We start from the raw sequence: 14,202 nt of genomic DNA on the forward strand, positions 1-14,202 counted from the left end.
CCAGTGGCGTTGCACCCTGCTGGCCACCTTTTAGACCCTGCAGGTCTGTCCATTTTTATAATCATTCGTTTCTATAATATTACACTTAATTGACGGATAAAGGAAAATATCACTAAGGGGCCCACCAGCCAACTTATGCTCCCTAATGTGCTTAATCAGGCCATATAGTAGTATAGCCTTTCTCAAACACACAGTCAACATCATGCCTTTCTGAGCACACAGATGTTGAATTATAAAAAAAAAAAGTGTATCCTCTGATTGCTGGCTTGTGTGTTTGATGTGCTTATATAATGACTAGGTTGAAACAAGCTTATAGAGCTTGTCATCATGTTTTGCATGTCAAAGGTGGACACATACAAGCAACCTGCCCACCTGCACATGTGCACTGCTTACAGACATTTTCGATTGAGCTGGATTAAAGGCATTCTGGTAAATGTAAGCCATTGTTAAGTGAAGTAGACAAGACAGGTTGAGGGAAAGTGCACACCACAGTAGGTAACAAGGAAAACACTCAGCATCACATCACATTGTATCACATTTTCCTACAGCCTAATAGCCCTTACATTATTGAACCTTTCATTTTAACTGTGTGATGTACCGAGCCATGCCCACCTCAATTTGTTTTAGAATCCACTGCTTTCCTTTCTGTTAAAATTATCTGTCAAAATTGTCTGTCTTTTTTTACACTCGCAGGCTATCAGTTTTCTGCCCTGATGCAGCACTGCACAGCTCCTTTGCATGTCAAAGTTCAGCAACACACGCGGCATGAGTGCAAATTAGTATCTCACTACCCTGATATGTTACTATTGAAGAGAGCTGACTGTTTATGAGCATCATGGTAACATATGGTAATTCTCAAAATTAATGATATTTCCCAGTAATAAGGGGCAATTAGTGCATCTTAGTAAAGCTGTCACTTAGAAATGCACTCTTTTGCGTTGATTGATCTGCTTAATGATAGTGGTGGAATTCATTGAGTCAGTGGAGATAAATGGCTTTGCACTGCTCATCCACTGGCTTTCAAAGCATTGATTTGTCCCTTATCTTGGCTAATAAGATGCTGTTAATAGAAGACAGGGTGGCAGCGGTTATTCACACCTAAGCCTATTAGTATTACCTTTTCCTTCGGCTGCAGCTGATTAAACCAATAACAGTTTAATTATCAAGCACAATTAACATGAGGGTAGTTTGTAACTAGTAGCATTAGTTGCAGCAATAGTAGTGATAGCAGTAAAAGAAGTAGTATTTATGTTTTTAAATTTAGTAGCAATGTGAGTGTCAAATCCTGTGAGGTATGTATATAAGAAACTGATGCCACAATAAGAAAAGAAGATGTGAATTTAAAAATAATTAGAATAAATTCAATTAATTATCTTCCTAAAAATCAAACATTTCCTCAAAAAGTTAATTGGCAAGTTTGTATCTAATAAGATTGATTCATCATTATCTTTTCTTAGTAACTGACCTTTTCCAAGCTCTGCACCTTTTGCTATGTGCTCCAATCTGCAAACTTGGTTCCTCAGGCAACTTTCTCTTTTCCAATAAAAGCACCGTACAGGGTCAAATTTTAAGATAGCTCATGTTAGCAAGACAGTATCTAACCGGAGAGCTAATGAATTAGCTAGGGTTTTGTGAACATTACCTCTGTAAGATATTAATATATTCTGCTTTTACATGTCCCCCAGCAACATATTTTAATTATTTTCAAAATTTTCTTTCAATGTAGAGAAGCCTAGCACATAACGTATTTAAGTTTAAAAAAAAAAAAAAAGGAAAAAAAAGGAAAGGATAAGGATTGACTGAGGTTGTATTTAATAATCCATCTGACATAATAAATTACTGGACTTTTTTTTTAAAGAATTGATCCCATCCCAGCTTACTTTGCATTTGGGGTAAAATTCACCAGACAGTAATGCTAGCAGCTTGTTACATTTCAGCCAAAGATTTCAATCAATGGTTGGATAGTTTGACTGCATGTTAGCACTATTGTAACTGTTGTTTTGATTAGGCAGTGTGATGCATGTGGGGTAATCAAAATCTGGAGTTGAAATACTGACAGTTAAACCTTATGATGATCTAAACATACAAATTACCAATTTACAGAACTAATAATTTTAAGTTAGATCAACCTAACATACAGGTCAAAATAAAGTTACAGTATGATTTATTAAACTGAGTTTAAAGGTCCAGTATGTACGATTTAGGGGGATCTCTTTGCAAAATATGGTAGAAAGTGTTCATTAGTGTGCCCAAAAATAAGAATTGATGCATTGTTGTTTCCTTAGAATAAGCTGTCTATTAGCAGTATTCAGTTGTGCAGTCTACAACTTCACCGCTAGATGCCACTAAATCCTATATTTTGACATTTTTATGTTGAACTAAATGATACTCTCATATTTTGACAGACATTGAAGGCCTAACTTTCAACAGCTGATCATGATACATTTCCAGAACATCTTCTGTTTTAGAAAGCGTGTCCTATAATGCAAATGGATGGGAACAACCAGCATACTGGTTTAAACATTTGAAATAGCTGAATAAGTTGAAGTGAAACTCGAAATACAAGTGAAAGAAGTTGAAAAGGCAGCTGAGAGAGGTTGAAGTTTCAGTTCAAGTGTAAGCACTGAAAAAAGTTGAAGTGTTTTTAAGTTTAAGTGTGCGAGTCAAGTGAAGTTTAAGTATCAGGTTAAGTGAAAGTGTTGAAAGCGGTTGAGGATACGTTGAAGTATGCCATTCATGAAATTTGGCACACTTATGATGGAAATGTTTTTTTTTTTTTTCTTTATGCATAGCAGCCCCTTTCCCCAAAGAATATGTTCTACTTTCATTTGGTTTGAATTCCTCTTAATTTATACTATTCTCCATATATCTCTATATTATAGTGCAAATAAATGAAATCCCATGAGGCCACAACAGTCTCCATTCTGCATTTGAAGACATTCACTTAAATCATACACTTCATCTGTTTCCTGTATAGTCTGCTCCCTTTAAAAAATTGAGGTGCAGGTGTTGAACTGATGGAATGCATTGAAAGACGTTTCAGCCTTTTATCTGTTCATAATGCAGCATAGGCAGCCATGACACCTAACCCAGATAAATACTATAATTATCGCTTCTGCCTCTCACAGCTCACCCGTCTGTCGATCGTCTGTCGTATCCATCATGCCTACACAGACACGGGAATGCACACACACCGACACACACACACACTGTTTTGATCTGTCAAATCTGTATCCATCATAGCAAGTCAAAGTGAGATTTAGTGCAGCGCCCTGGCGGGGTAACGGCACTGTGGGCGAGTCCATATTAAATTGTCTGCTGAAGTGGGCCAGATTGTGTTAGGCCAGTCCCTCCATTCATCTACGCTAATGCCCTTTCTGCCTCCATCCATTTCATGAGCTGAAGGAGGCTGGAGAGCAGAGAACAGGGCCCAGGAGAGGAAGAGAGGGGAAGAGGAGGAGAAATGAATGAAGGTGAAAGTGAGAAAGGAAGAGATTTTAAAAGCAGAAAGAGAATGAGGCCAAATAACAATACATTCTTAAGAATAAGGGTTCCAAAATGGTTCATCCCGAAGAGCTGGGGATCTTTTAACACCCATCTCTTCAACAATCCTTGAAGGACTCTTTCCTCCAAAAAGGGTTCTTTGAATGAAAAGAATACAATATGGTAAAAGAGCATTTTAGATTCCCTTGGTAGAATCTAAATGAAACCCTTATAAAAAGGTTTTTGGTAGAACCTCCAAGGTGAGTTCTAGCTGAAACCTTTAGAATACGCAAGGGTTTTTGGTAGAATCCCCCAGGTGACCAGATTAAAGCCTTATGAGGAGGAAAGGTTCTGAATAGAACCCCCAGAGATTGTTTTGACGGAGACGGAGAACCCAATATGGTTCTAATTAGCACCTTTATTTCTAAAAGTCTAACAGTAAAGAAGATAAATTGGAGGAATCACAAACAGACTAAGTGAAAGAAATGCACAAGTAGACTGTCACACCTAATGATGTAATTATTTTTTGGGGTCACTATATGTGATTAAATACATTGTTATTTCAACATTTGCTAAGGTTTTAAATGGCCAAGCTTGCAGCTCCTTCTGTAAGAGCAAAATGAAGAAAATAGGACCTAATGGAACGAAACGGCATGCCATGTACAGTACATAGCAGCAGCTATACTAACAAGGCTATATGGTAATGAGCTGGAGGGGGAGAAAACACATGTATGAGTGGACACACTCCCTCTCACACACACACACACACATCTATGACACTATCAGCGTGCTCTCATTTTGCCATTACCACTTTTAAGTGTTTGTTTCCATGGCAACAGTGTGATTTATTTCCCAATTAAGAGTTAGTGAACTTGCTCACTTACAACCAGTAATATCAAGCTGCACATAAATTACCTTAAAGCGTAATGCAGTCCATTTGCTATTTAAAAACTGGGCAATATCACCATCTCGGAGTTCCCAAATAAGCAAACTTCAGTATCAAGAGTTTGCTTCTTTGTGAGTTTATTGTGCGAGAGCAAATATTCTCTAATAATTGTGCACCATGTCTACTAGGCAATTAATGTGCTTGTTAAAAAGGATGAAATTCAGCGGGCTTCACATCCAGTAGCAACCTTTTTCATCCATCTCGCCTAAAATGAAGATAAACAATACACGGATGGATGAGAGAGTCGGCAGGCAGGTGGGAATGTAATGGAATCAATTAGGCAAACACTCATGATTTATATTCTGTCTTGATAACAAAGAAAGCATAATTTACTTTCTCCCTCCCTTACTGGTATCATTTGTTTCTAATGTTTATGCACTGATAACATATGAATCTCATTCCTTCTTGTGATATATAAATCGAGCAGCGGTGCCTGTCTGTATATTCTTCTGTGTGTACTCACGTAGGCGCTTGTGCAGTGTGAATGTGAGCTTATAAAGCAGAAGTAATTGTTAATTATTAACTCTAACTAAAATGTTAATGCATATATTAGCACCGACTCATAAACATGAAAGCAATTTCTGCGTGCGTCTGGCTGGAGTAGATTAAACTTTCTGTTTGTGTGTCTGTGTGTAGTTTGTCTTCATGTTGACATGAAAAATGCATGCATATCTATACATACGAGCATGTCAGGAGGAAAAGACCCTTGCTTGCCTATAAGTTTGCCAGTGGTTGTCTAACATTCTTCTGTAATGAAACCTCTCTGTCCCTCTTTTTTTTTTTTTTTCCTGTCCCCCTCATTCTCTCCCCCTCTCTTCTCCTCCTCGCTGCGGTGTTATTGAGAAGTAGAACTCGTCTGGCCCTCATTAATGTCCCTGGCATCCGCTTGGCTCTGCATCTCTCTTTTCCTCTCCCCAGCCCCTTACAGCTTCATCCCACATTCTAGCCATGCCGTCCTCGTACGCGCAACAGTAGCAGGTTTCAACTGCAATTAGTACCTGTGTTATCACGCATTCACACACACACACACACACACACTGCAGAAGCATTTGGGTCCAGATCCTTTTTGTGCCCAGCACCACTCTTCAAATCCTTCACCCCTGCAGCCTTCTCAATAATGATGGACTTGTTGGACAATAATTAGACAGAGCTATTAAGCATTCAGTTGGTCCAGGGAAACACTTGGGATGCCATGTTCTCTTCAGTTAGGGCTTCATTATATGCCTATTTACTTTAACCTTAGTGGAGGACTGACACAGCACAGCTCTGTTAGTGTATTATCATATTTTAAGACTGGTTTAGCCTTGGTCACTGTGAAGAATAGATTGGGGACAAGGTTGCCTACAGTTCTGGCTTAAATGGCCCTTTTGTGATTGAGTAAGATTAAGTCCCTCATGAACACAGACCAAAGTTAACTTCTGTTTGTGAAATGTGGCGTACTGGAAGTGAGCCATACTTGGATTGTGTACTGCACAGTGTTGATAAGTTCTATCTCTTTGCACAATCTGATACTGTTCTTGGCTGAAAAGGCTATGAGTTGTCCCAGTATCTTATTAGCTCCAGTATGAATCTTTCATTTGGGCCTCTATCACAGAACCCCTAAAACTAGGCAAAGTCATTACCGTTTTCACTTTTTCAATCTCTCGCTCTTTTCATGTTCCGAGATCACTTCTTTATCCCTTTGCGTTCTATTTTTCATCACAACTTTATCCTCATTCATACCCTCAAACACTCTTTAAACTTGAAGAAATGAGACCCACGTCTCTTGTAAAAAAAAAAAAAAAGGAACTAGGTCTGGGGTGATCACCAGAAAGTTTCTGACACGCAGAATCACCCTTAAGCTGGTGCTGAATGTTTTAGAGCAGGCTGGTCTCTTTTTCTGAGGGGGATAAGACGGCTCTTGTGTCTGCTTGTCTGCCGGGGCTTTGGCGGTAGAGGAGAGGCAGCTACCTGTTCTGCTCTCCCCTCTCATCTCTTCACACTAATTAGAGAGAACTGGGTTTAAGTCTTAGTGTGGACACACATCCTCTGCCTGTGCACAGCTGGGTGTGCGAAGCCATGTGTATTCATCAAAGTGTTTTATGAAGATCCTGTTTTTGTCTTCATGTGTCCAGGAACATATTTTTAGGTCAACATTTTATTAGACATGCTTGGGGACTACAATGTGCCAGCTCCGTGCACATGTGTGTGCTTGTGAACAGTGTGCAGTGCGGTGGCAAGGCACCGCAGGCGATGATAAGGAGGGGGCTTAAGCAGTGGGCTCTCTAGGCCTAATCACTGCACACATTTCAAAGGCAAGAACGCCAATTAAAACTGATAGGGCTCAATATGGGCTTTTGGGCTGCCACAGCGAAGAGCAACACATCCAACATGAAAATCAATCCACCCCCCCGTCCCCTGGTCAGGGGAAGCTGTTTGCCGACCGGTGATCCGAGAGGAGCCTCTGATAAATACACGGGCTCTACAAAGGGCTGTGGCAGGGGCAAGGGGGAAAGACTCATGGGGTCATGGAGGGAAGACAGAGATTTGTGAGTCACCAGTCATCGTGTGTGTGCCGGTGTGTGTTGGGGATCAGAGGGCCTGTGATCTCAACTCCTAAAAGTAGGTGGAAAAGTAAGTGAGGGGGACTTTGATATATATATATGAGGGGAATGAACTGCAGACTGTCAGGATGAGTCATTCTATATTCCAAAAAGCTTTCAACCTACTTTATTTTGTCTTTAAGTATCCATATCATACAATCCTTTGACACAATGAGAGGACATTCCACCTAAGTAAAAGTTAAAGGAATAATCCGACATTTCGGGAAAACCACTTATTCCTTTTCCATACACATGTACTAGCCTGGTTTGACCTGGCGTGTCAGCCCAACACAGCAGGGATTTGCCTCTTCTTTACAACAGGGCAACACACTTGAAGGTGTGTCTTTTAACTGGAGACAAACTTAGCTTGAGTTGAGTGGCTGAAAAATAGCAAATAAACACTCTTTTTCCTAAAAACTCTTTAGAATAAAAGTCCTGTTATAAAAGGTATTTTGCTTTTATTGTGAAGCAGAGAAATCAGGAAATGTCAGGTTTTCATCAGCAGCAACTTAATTCCTATGGCTGAAATATGAAACCGTAAAATAAGGCAGACACCTAACATAAAAACAGCCACACAGGAGAGAAACTAAACTTCAAACCACAGAGATTCTGTCAGGAGTTATAAAAGTACTAAGAGCTGAAAACTAAGACTTTAAATAACCTCTTTCTCTCTCTGCTCTCCTGCACACTACTTGAGTCTTACAAAACATGCTTGTTTGAGAGGGAGAAAGGGGGGCTGTCACAAGTTGGCTGCAGTCGGTGAGACACCACCACCGCCCACTTTGAGGAGGAGGTCGGGCGTGCTGTGGCCCCCCTATAGTTCATCTCAGGTGCAACTCGGCAGAACTCTGCACGTCATAAGGGGTAAAGAAAGCTTAAATCAGTGTGGCACAGTTTGACTTAGCATGGCCAACAGTGACAAAGGTAAAGCTCCATTAGATGTATGGTGACTAGGTGTCCCAGTTTGTGGGATTGTCCCGGTTTCAACCTGGGTGTCTCCAGTCCCGACAGATATATGTAAAGCACAAAAATGTCCCTGTTTTCAACATTGACTAACAAACTGTTAAAATAATAATTAGAATATTATACTTGTTTTCAGCACCTACGTAGACATCTATCATGTTCTGTCCCACCATTATTTCCTAACTCTATATAAAAACATAAACAATGCACAACATGTCTGAATTCAATACTAAATTGTCAATCAGTCAATGTTTGTCAAGGCTGTTGCTAGCATATGAGATAACAAAAACCCTGTGTAAATGTCATCAGTAGTGTTGAAATGTGTGTTTGGTAAATGTGCTAAGCACTAAAATAAAGTCTCCCATCCTGATGAAAGTGCCAGTTCTGTATGCATAAACCCATACCTGTGCATGTGCATGACATATTGTAAGTTTAAGTATTCTGGTTTGTGAGTCTGAATATATGGTCGCCTTAGTTAGATGATAAAATTGATGACCAGTGTAATATCTGCATACTAACTATAGAGCTAGAGCTAGAAGTCGGTTAGCTTAGCTTAGTATAAAGACCACAAATCTGAGGAAAATGCTAGGCAGGCTCAGTCAAAAGATAACAAAATCTACTAGCACTTATGAGGGTTCTTAATTTATAAATTTTGTTTTGTTAAATCCAAATAAAAACTTTAAGTGCTAGACTGTTTCTTGGCCAGGTACAGTCACTTTGTTTGTTACCAGTAGACAGAGCCAGGCCAGCTGTTTCCTCATGCTTTCAGTCTTGAATGGGACGGACATGAAGAGACATGTGACCTTTGCCCACCAAATTCTTACCAGTTTATTCCTGAGCCCAGGTGGTCATGTGGGCCAAGGCTGTCGCTGACGTGTAGGCATAAAAAAAAAAAGTTATTTTTTGAGGTTTTTCAAAAACTGTGAATCACAGAGGTCCTTCAGCATGTCATAAATGTGCACAAAAAATATTAGGTTGATGGGCCCGGTAGTATTCAAGATCAGCTGTGGACAAACTTGGGCCTGTTGGTCACGCAGGCTTATGCCTGGCAGAGATTATATCAGTCACAAAAACGCCATTAAGGGTGTTTGATAATTTAAGTACATTTTGTTAATGGTACTTGAGTAGGAATTTGAATAGAGGATTTTTAGATGTAATGGGGTAGTTTTACATTGTTGTCCTGGAACTTGCTTAAAGGGACAGTCACCAGGGTCATGCTTTTTTGGAAAGGGACACTGGTTTTGAAATTTTCAAATGCATTTTTTTGTGCTTGGAGCAACACAGGACTTGCACCATCTTGTCCCATTATATTGGAGAGAAGGCAGACATTTCTATGGCTGATATGCCCAAAAATCTGCAACTCACACCAAAAAATCTAGATGGATGAATAGCACTACAGGCCAGAGGGAAAATATGTACTTTTTGATTTTAGGGTGACTATACCTTTGAGTGCTGATTTTAACCTCTAAGCAAGAAAGCCAAAAAGCATATTTCTGAAAATGATGAAGTTACTTTATAAGACAGACATGATCATACATCAGAAATACAATTTAAGTGTCAAATAATCATAGAAAAAAAAAAGAAAATACACTTAAAGCAATATGTAATCAATATGTAAACATTTAAGTGGAATGATTGCACAAGGATCTAATTACAGTACAGCACTAATTCAAAAGTTCTGGCATCTATCTCTGAAAAAGATTTTTCACGTCAGCAGTATGTGATTGTTTGTGTATGTGTGTCTTAACAGTCAGGGCAAAGACTCACAAGAACCTGCTGTGGTTCACCTCACTGAACAAGCTGCACAGAAGCTGAATGTCAAAGTGAACATTCCTTGCCACCACCCACAGTATAACTGCTGCAGGTCACCCTCTGCCAAGGCAATTTAAGGTGACGTCCAACACCTTGTGAAGTGTGTGTGACTGTGTGCTTGTACAGATGTGTGTGGAGGCTAACACGCTCTGACATGCTGATAACATATTTCTTGTCATATCATTTGACATCATTAACTAATAAAGATTGATTGCCCTTTGTTCTCTGTCAATGAGTGTTTGTACTGTTGCCCTACTGCTGTGATGTGTGTGTGTGTGTGTGTGTGTGTGTGTGTGTGTGTGTGTGTGTGTGTGTGTGTGTGTGTGTAAGAGACAGAGAGAGAGAGATGGGAGTGTTTTTGAAAAGCTCAGGGCTTTCCTTCCCACAGAGGAGACTCTGGCTGGACCCAACCTTCTCCCATGATGCTTTGCAGGCAAAAATCTTGGAAATACTCCAGGCGGTGGCTAAGAGACAGAGAGAGAACTTTGGATATAAGATGTGCAAAAATCTCACACAAACACACACACATATTTATACATGCATATACTGTAAATCTCTTTTTGAGTGTAATTTCACACTGCAAAATGAAAAAGTTGAGAAAAACTCAAAATTACAAGGCAACTCACTCAAGCGAGTAAGTGAAAAAGTTTGACCATCTAATTATGTTTTGTTTAAAGATTTACTTTTCTTCTGTTGATCAACTTGTATCTTTGAGTTATAGAACACCCCCCCCTCCCAAAAAAAAATTATTTAAAAAATTGTTAAGTAAAGACATTGAAGTCAATTGCAACAATTTAATGTTCAAGCACCCAAATAATGACAAAACCAAAATTTCTTCCAAAAATTCAAGTTCATCTAAAGAAGAAAAGTAAATGATCTCAGTAAGACATTATAGGATCGCAAAACTCCTTTTATTTCAAAACTTAAAATGTTTGATTCAAACTCAACAATCTAGTGAAGACAGTAACCTTAAAAATTATGAGTTTTCTCAACTTTTTTTAACAGCATGGCAAGGTATTGGCAAACAGCTCACTGATCTAAAAAGTGCAAGTTGGAGGTTAGCCTGACAGCACATATAAGCAGAGGCTGCCAAACAAGGTTCCTCTGCTCCTTGCAAACTAATCGTTCACACACTCACTCACACAGCAATGGCAATACATCTGGGGTCAATTTGGGGATACTTTGACATGCAGACTTGAGGTAGCTGGGGATCAATCTTCCAATGAGTGGAAAATGAAACAGAAGGGAAAATGATGTTGTCATCATTATGGGTGATTTTGGCAGGGTCTTGAGACTTGCAACAGAAAACTGTGTCACAAACTGTGGTGTGAAGTTTGAAACGTGGCCATTTACTAGTAAGGGGAAGTCTAATGAAAGATGCTATGAAATTGCATCATGGTAAATGTTGGATCTGGTGTTTTAGGAGCTTGAAACATACTAGGGACTGAAAGTCAGGATATCTCAACGTCTGCTGCTTTAATTTTGACCAGTCTTTTAAAAACATGTCTCTCACAAGTTCCCCAGCTTCATCAAAGTGCAATGCTAAATTGCTGGAGTGCCCAGTCAAAACAAAACATCTTTTACTTAAGAAATGTTTGTGCAAATTACCTATATGATCTCAAACAAGTGTACTCATAGGAGTCAGCATACTCACAAGTTGGGTTTTTGGCCTTCCTCTATCTCCTCCTTGGGGATAGGGTAGAGAGCCTCATATGTACGCTTCTCTCCTGAGCCATGGATGGCGTAGGAGTTCATCTTGTTGACATTAGGAGGGAAGTAGCCCCAGGGAATAGTGGCCTCACCCATCCACCTGTCCCCTTTGATTGTGGTCTTAAACACCATGGGCAGTTGTTGCTGGAGAAAGAATTTGAAGAAAAAAAGTAAGAAATACTTAAACAGCTTAATGAAAAATCAACAAAATCAAAAATAACCAGTTGCCCCCTTCAGTAACTCCCTTGACTGATGTTGACCTACCACGAATGCCTGGCCAACTCCTGACAGCAATAATATCAGGTGCTGTCCATGTCTAAAATGAAAACACAGTTTGTTTGTTTGTATTAAGAATGTCTCATAAACATATGGTCACAAACATGGATGTTACAAACAGTTAAGAGTTGTACTTACGGACAAAGCTCAATTTCTAGGTAATTTACTGTAGTGCTATCAAGGAAGAAGGACTCAACAACTGTGGAGAATAAGAAAAATAATTAAAGCAAGATAAGAAAAAAAACTTTAATCATACATTAATAGACTGCTTTAAAAGGTGTTATTAACCTCATGAGCACCTATTCCAGAGAAAAAAAAAAGACAAAAATTTAATCATTTTAGTGATTAAGTTACAGTTTAACAATATTATGTAGAAATGACACGTACATAAACTTTCAAATAAGATACGAAGACCAGCACACCCGCTAACCTAGCAGCATGCTCATTATCTGCTTAGATTATAATGGGGTTGGTTTCCAATCTAATAAGTAACATTAATGAGGCCAAATATGTGGGGCTCATTAACCGGAAATCGAACTTACTTAAGGTCAATTAGATAGGATTGTTATTACTCAACCTCATCACTGGGTTTAATTGCTGTGTCACCATAATAATGATAATGCAATTACTATTATGGCCTCATAAACAGAGCTAGTCCCTCATCTCTCCAACCTCATTGGATTTTATTCATAATTTTTATCTCAGCTTTTGCAGTGGCCAAAAATTGCATCACAACTGAATCCCTAACACATGACTGGAATAACAATGTTATAAATACAGCTATTGGGGGGTGGGAACCATAAAAGCAACACCTGTACAATATAATGCAATCCACTACAACAGGCCATAAATGCGACCTTTGTGAAGTTTGGCCTAATCAATGCTATAAAGTCTGGAGAGTGTGAGTGGAAAAATTACACAATTATTAAACTGGTTACTTATAATCAGTCAAAGATATATCCAAAATTCGATAAGAAGATTGATAACACTTTCATGTCTGTCCATTTATTATGAAGCTGGAGCTTAGAGACAGTTATCTTAGCTTAGCATAATGACTGGATTTTTCTTTTACACTTCCTTTGTCATACAAGTTAAACAAACGATATGCAGTATAATGTGTAAATTGGTCAGTTTTAACCGTCTGCTGGCTGTAGCCTCATAATGAAGACATAACAGTGGTATATATCTCCTCATCTAACTTGACAATAATTGAATAGGTGAATAGACAAATTACCCAAGATGTTCCTATTCCTTTAATTACAGATGGATTTAAGCAACCCTATTACAAACTCTTGGTGAAAAAGTTACAAACAGTCTGTAACAATTAGTTTTCAAATGTTTAGAAAAATTATGTTTTCTGAATGGAGATTTGTAGAGTGCCCTTTAAGATGGTCTTAAAACTTCGCCTTTGTTATTCCATTTGCCAGTCACTTAATATCACATTTAAACATTCCAACTGTTGCTTTTAACGTCACACTTATGCAACCATTTTATTTTAGACAGATTTGTCAATAAATTCCTAAATTCCTGCCTTCTTACCCACCTTCATAATCCCAGAGTCCAGGGAACGGATGACCAGGGGGTCCTGCAGGAGCTGCTGGGTCATTGAAGAAGGGACCAAACACTTCCATCTTCAGCCCTCCTTGACCAGGAGAGAAAACGATCTTGATGGGGTCATGATTCAGAGGACTGCTGTCCCAAGTGTGCTGGATCGCATACTGCATTGGCGTCATGGGACTGAAAGAAAAATGAAATCAGAATGATAATCTCCTATTTGACCGCAGTGACACAGTGCAGCAATAAATTGCAAACCTACAGAGATTCACAGCATAGCAGAATGTGGACAAGTGTCATAAACTGTATTCCACGAGCTGTCCCCATGTTGTCAAAGCTGCAAAGACTGAAGTAACCTCAACTGTGCAACAACTGAGCTTGTCAGCTCTTAATATAACCCCTGTTCGGCTCTTTAAGCAGTTCGTTATCAAATTAGGTTGATGTTAATTGCAGTTCTGTTACTCAATAACTTGTAAAGATAGTGAATTTGGCTTCCTGGTATGGAAAAATTGGTACTATCACTTATCAAAGTGAACCTACCTGGTGTTAATATAGTAGTTTCAGTGTAGACTTGATTTCAATGCTGGCAGCTGACCCAGAAGACGCTGTTTTCCAACGGAAAGTATGTTAAATTAGCATAACCGAATCTAATTTTGGTAGTAACCTTATCATATGACCAGGTGGCCGAGAGCTAGTCTACGTGTGTTAACGTGTGTTGCTTTAAAACGGACCAGACAAGCTGGTGAAGGTGAAAACATAATCTATTTACACTTAAAAAAAAGTCAAATACAATAGTCAAACTGAAACTAGAGGATTAAATTTTTTAAATTGACATGTCCCTGAAAGTATATCCGACTGAAGTTTCCCGACACTAAG

General features: G+C 39.1%; 1 protein-coding gene across 2 annotated transcripts; it reads right to left on the reverse strand.

Moving 5' to 3' along the window:
* Positions 1 to 10,051: 10,051 nt before the first annotated feature.
* On the reverse strand, positions 10,052 to 14,084 carry c3h4orf33 (chromosome 3 C4orf33 homolog). Of its 2 annotated transcripts, none has more exons than XM_084715854.1 (6): positions 13,867 to 14,084; positions 13,316 to 13,509; positions 11,911 to 11,971; positions 11,761 to 11,812; positions 11,441 to 11,640; positions 10,052 to 10,250 (listed from the first exon to the last, which is right to left on the reverse strand). In XM_084715854.1, exons 2-6 carry the CDS (start codon positions 13,503 to 13,505, stop codon positions 10,154 to 10,156), a joined length of 600 nt encoding a protein of 199 aa, XP_084571980.1. In that variant the 5' UTR covers positions 13,506 to 13,509; positions 13,867 to 14,084; the 3' UTR covers positions 10,052 to 10,153. The 2 variants fall into 2 exon arrangements, with proteins under 2 accessions (XP_084571980.1, XP_084571978.1); XM_084715852.1 differs by lacking the exon at positions 13,867 to 14,084 and adding an exon at positions 13,589 to 13,671.
* Between the last annotated feature and the right edge of the window lie 118 nt (positions 14,085 to 14,202).

Source organism: Lutjanus erythropterus, chromosome 3 (genome assembly GCF_056507025.1).
Source record: "Lutjanus erythropterus isolate fLutEry1 chromosome 3, fLutEry1.hap2, whole genome shotgun sequence".
Lineage (NCBI taxonomy): Eukaryota > Metazoa > Chordata > Actinopteri > Lutjaniformes > Lutjanidae > Lutjanus > Lutjanus erythropterus.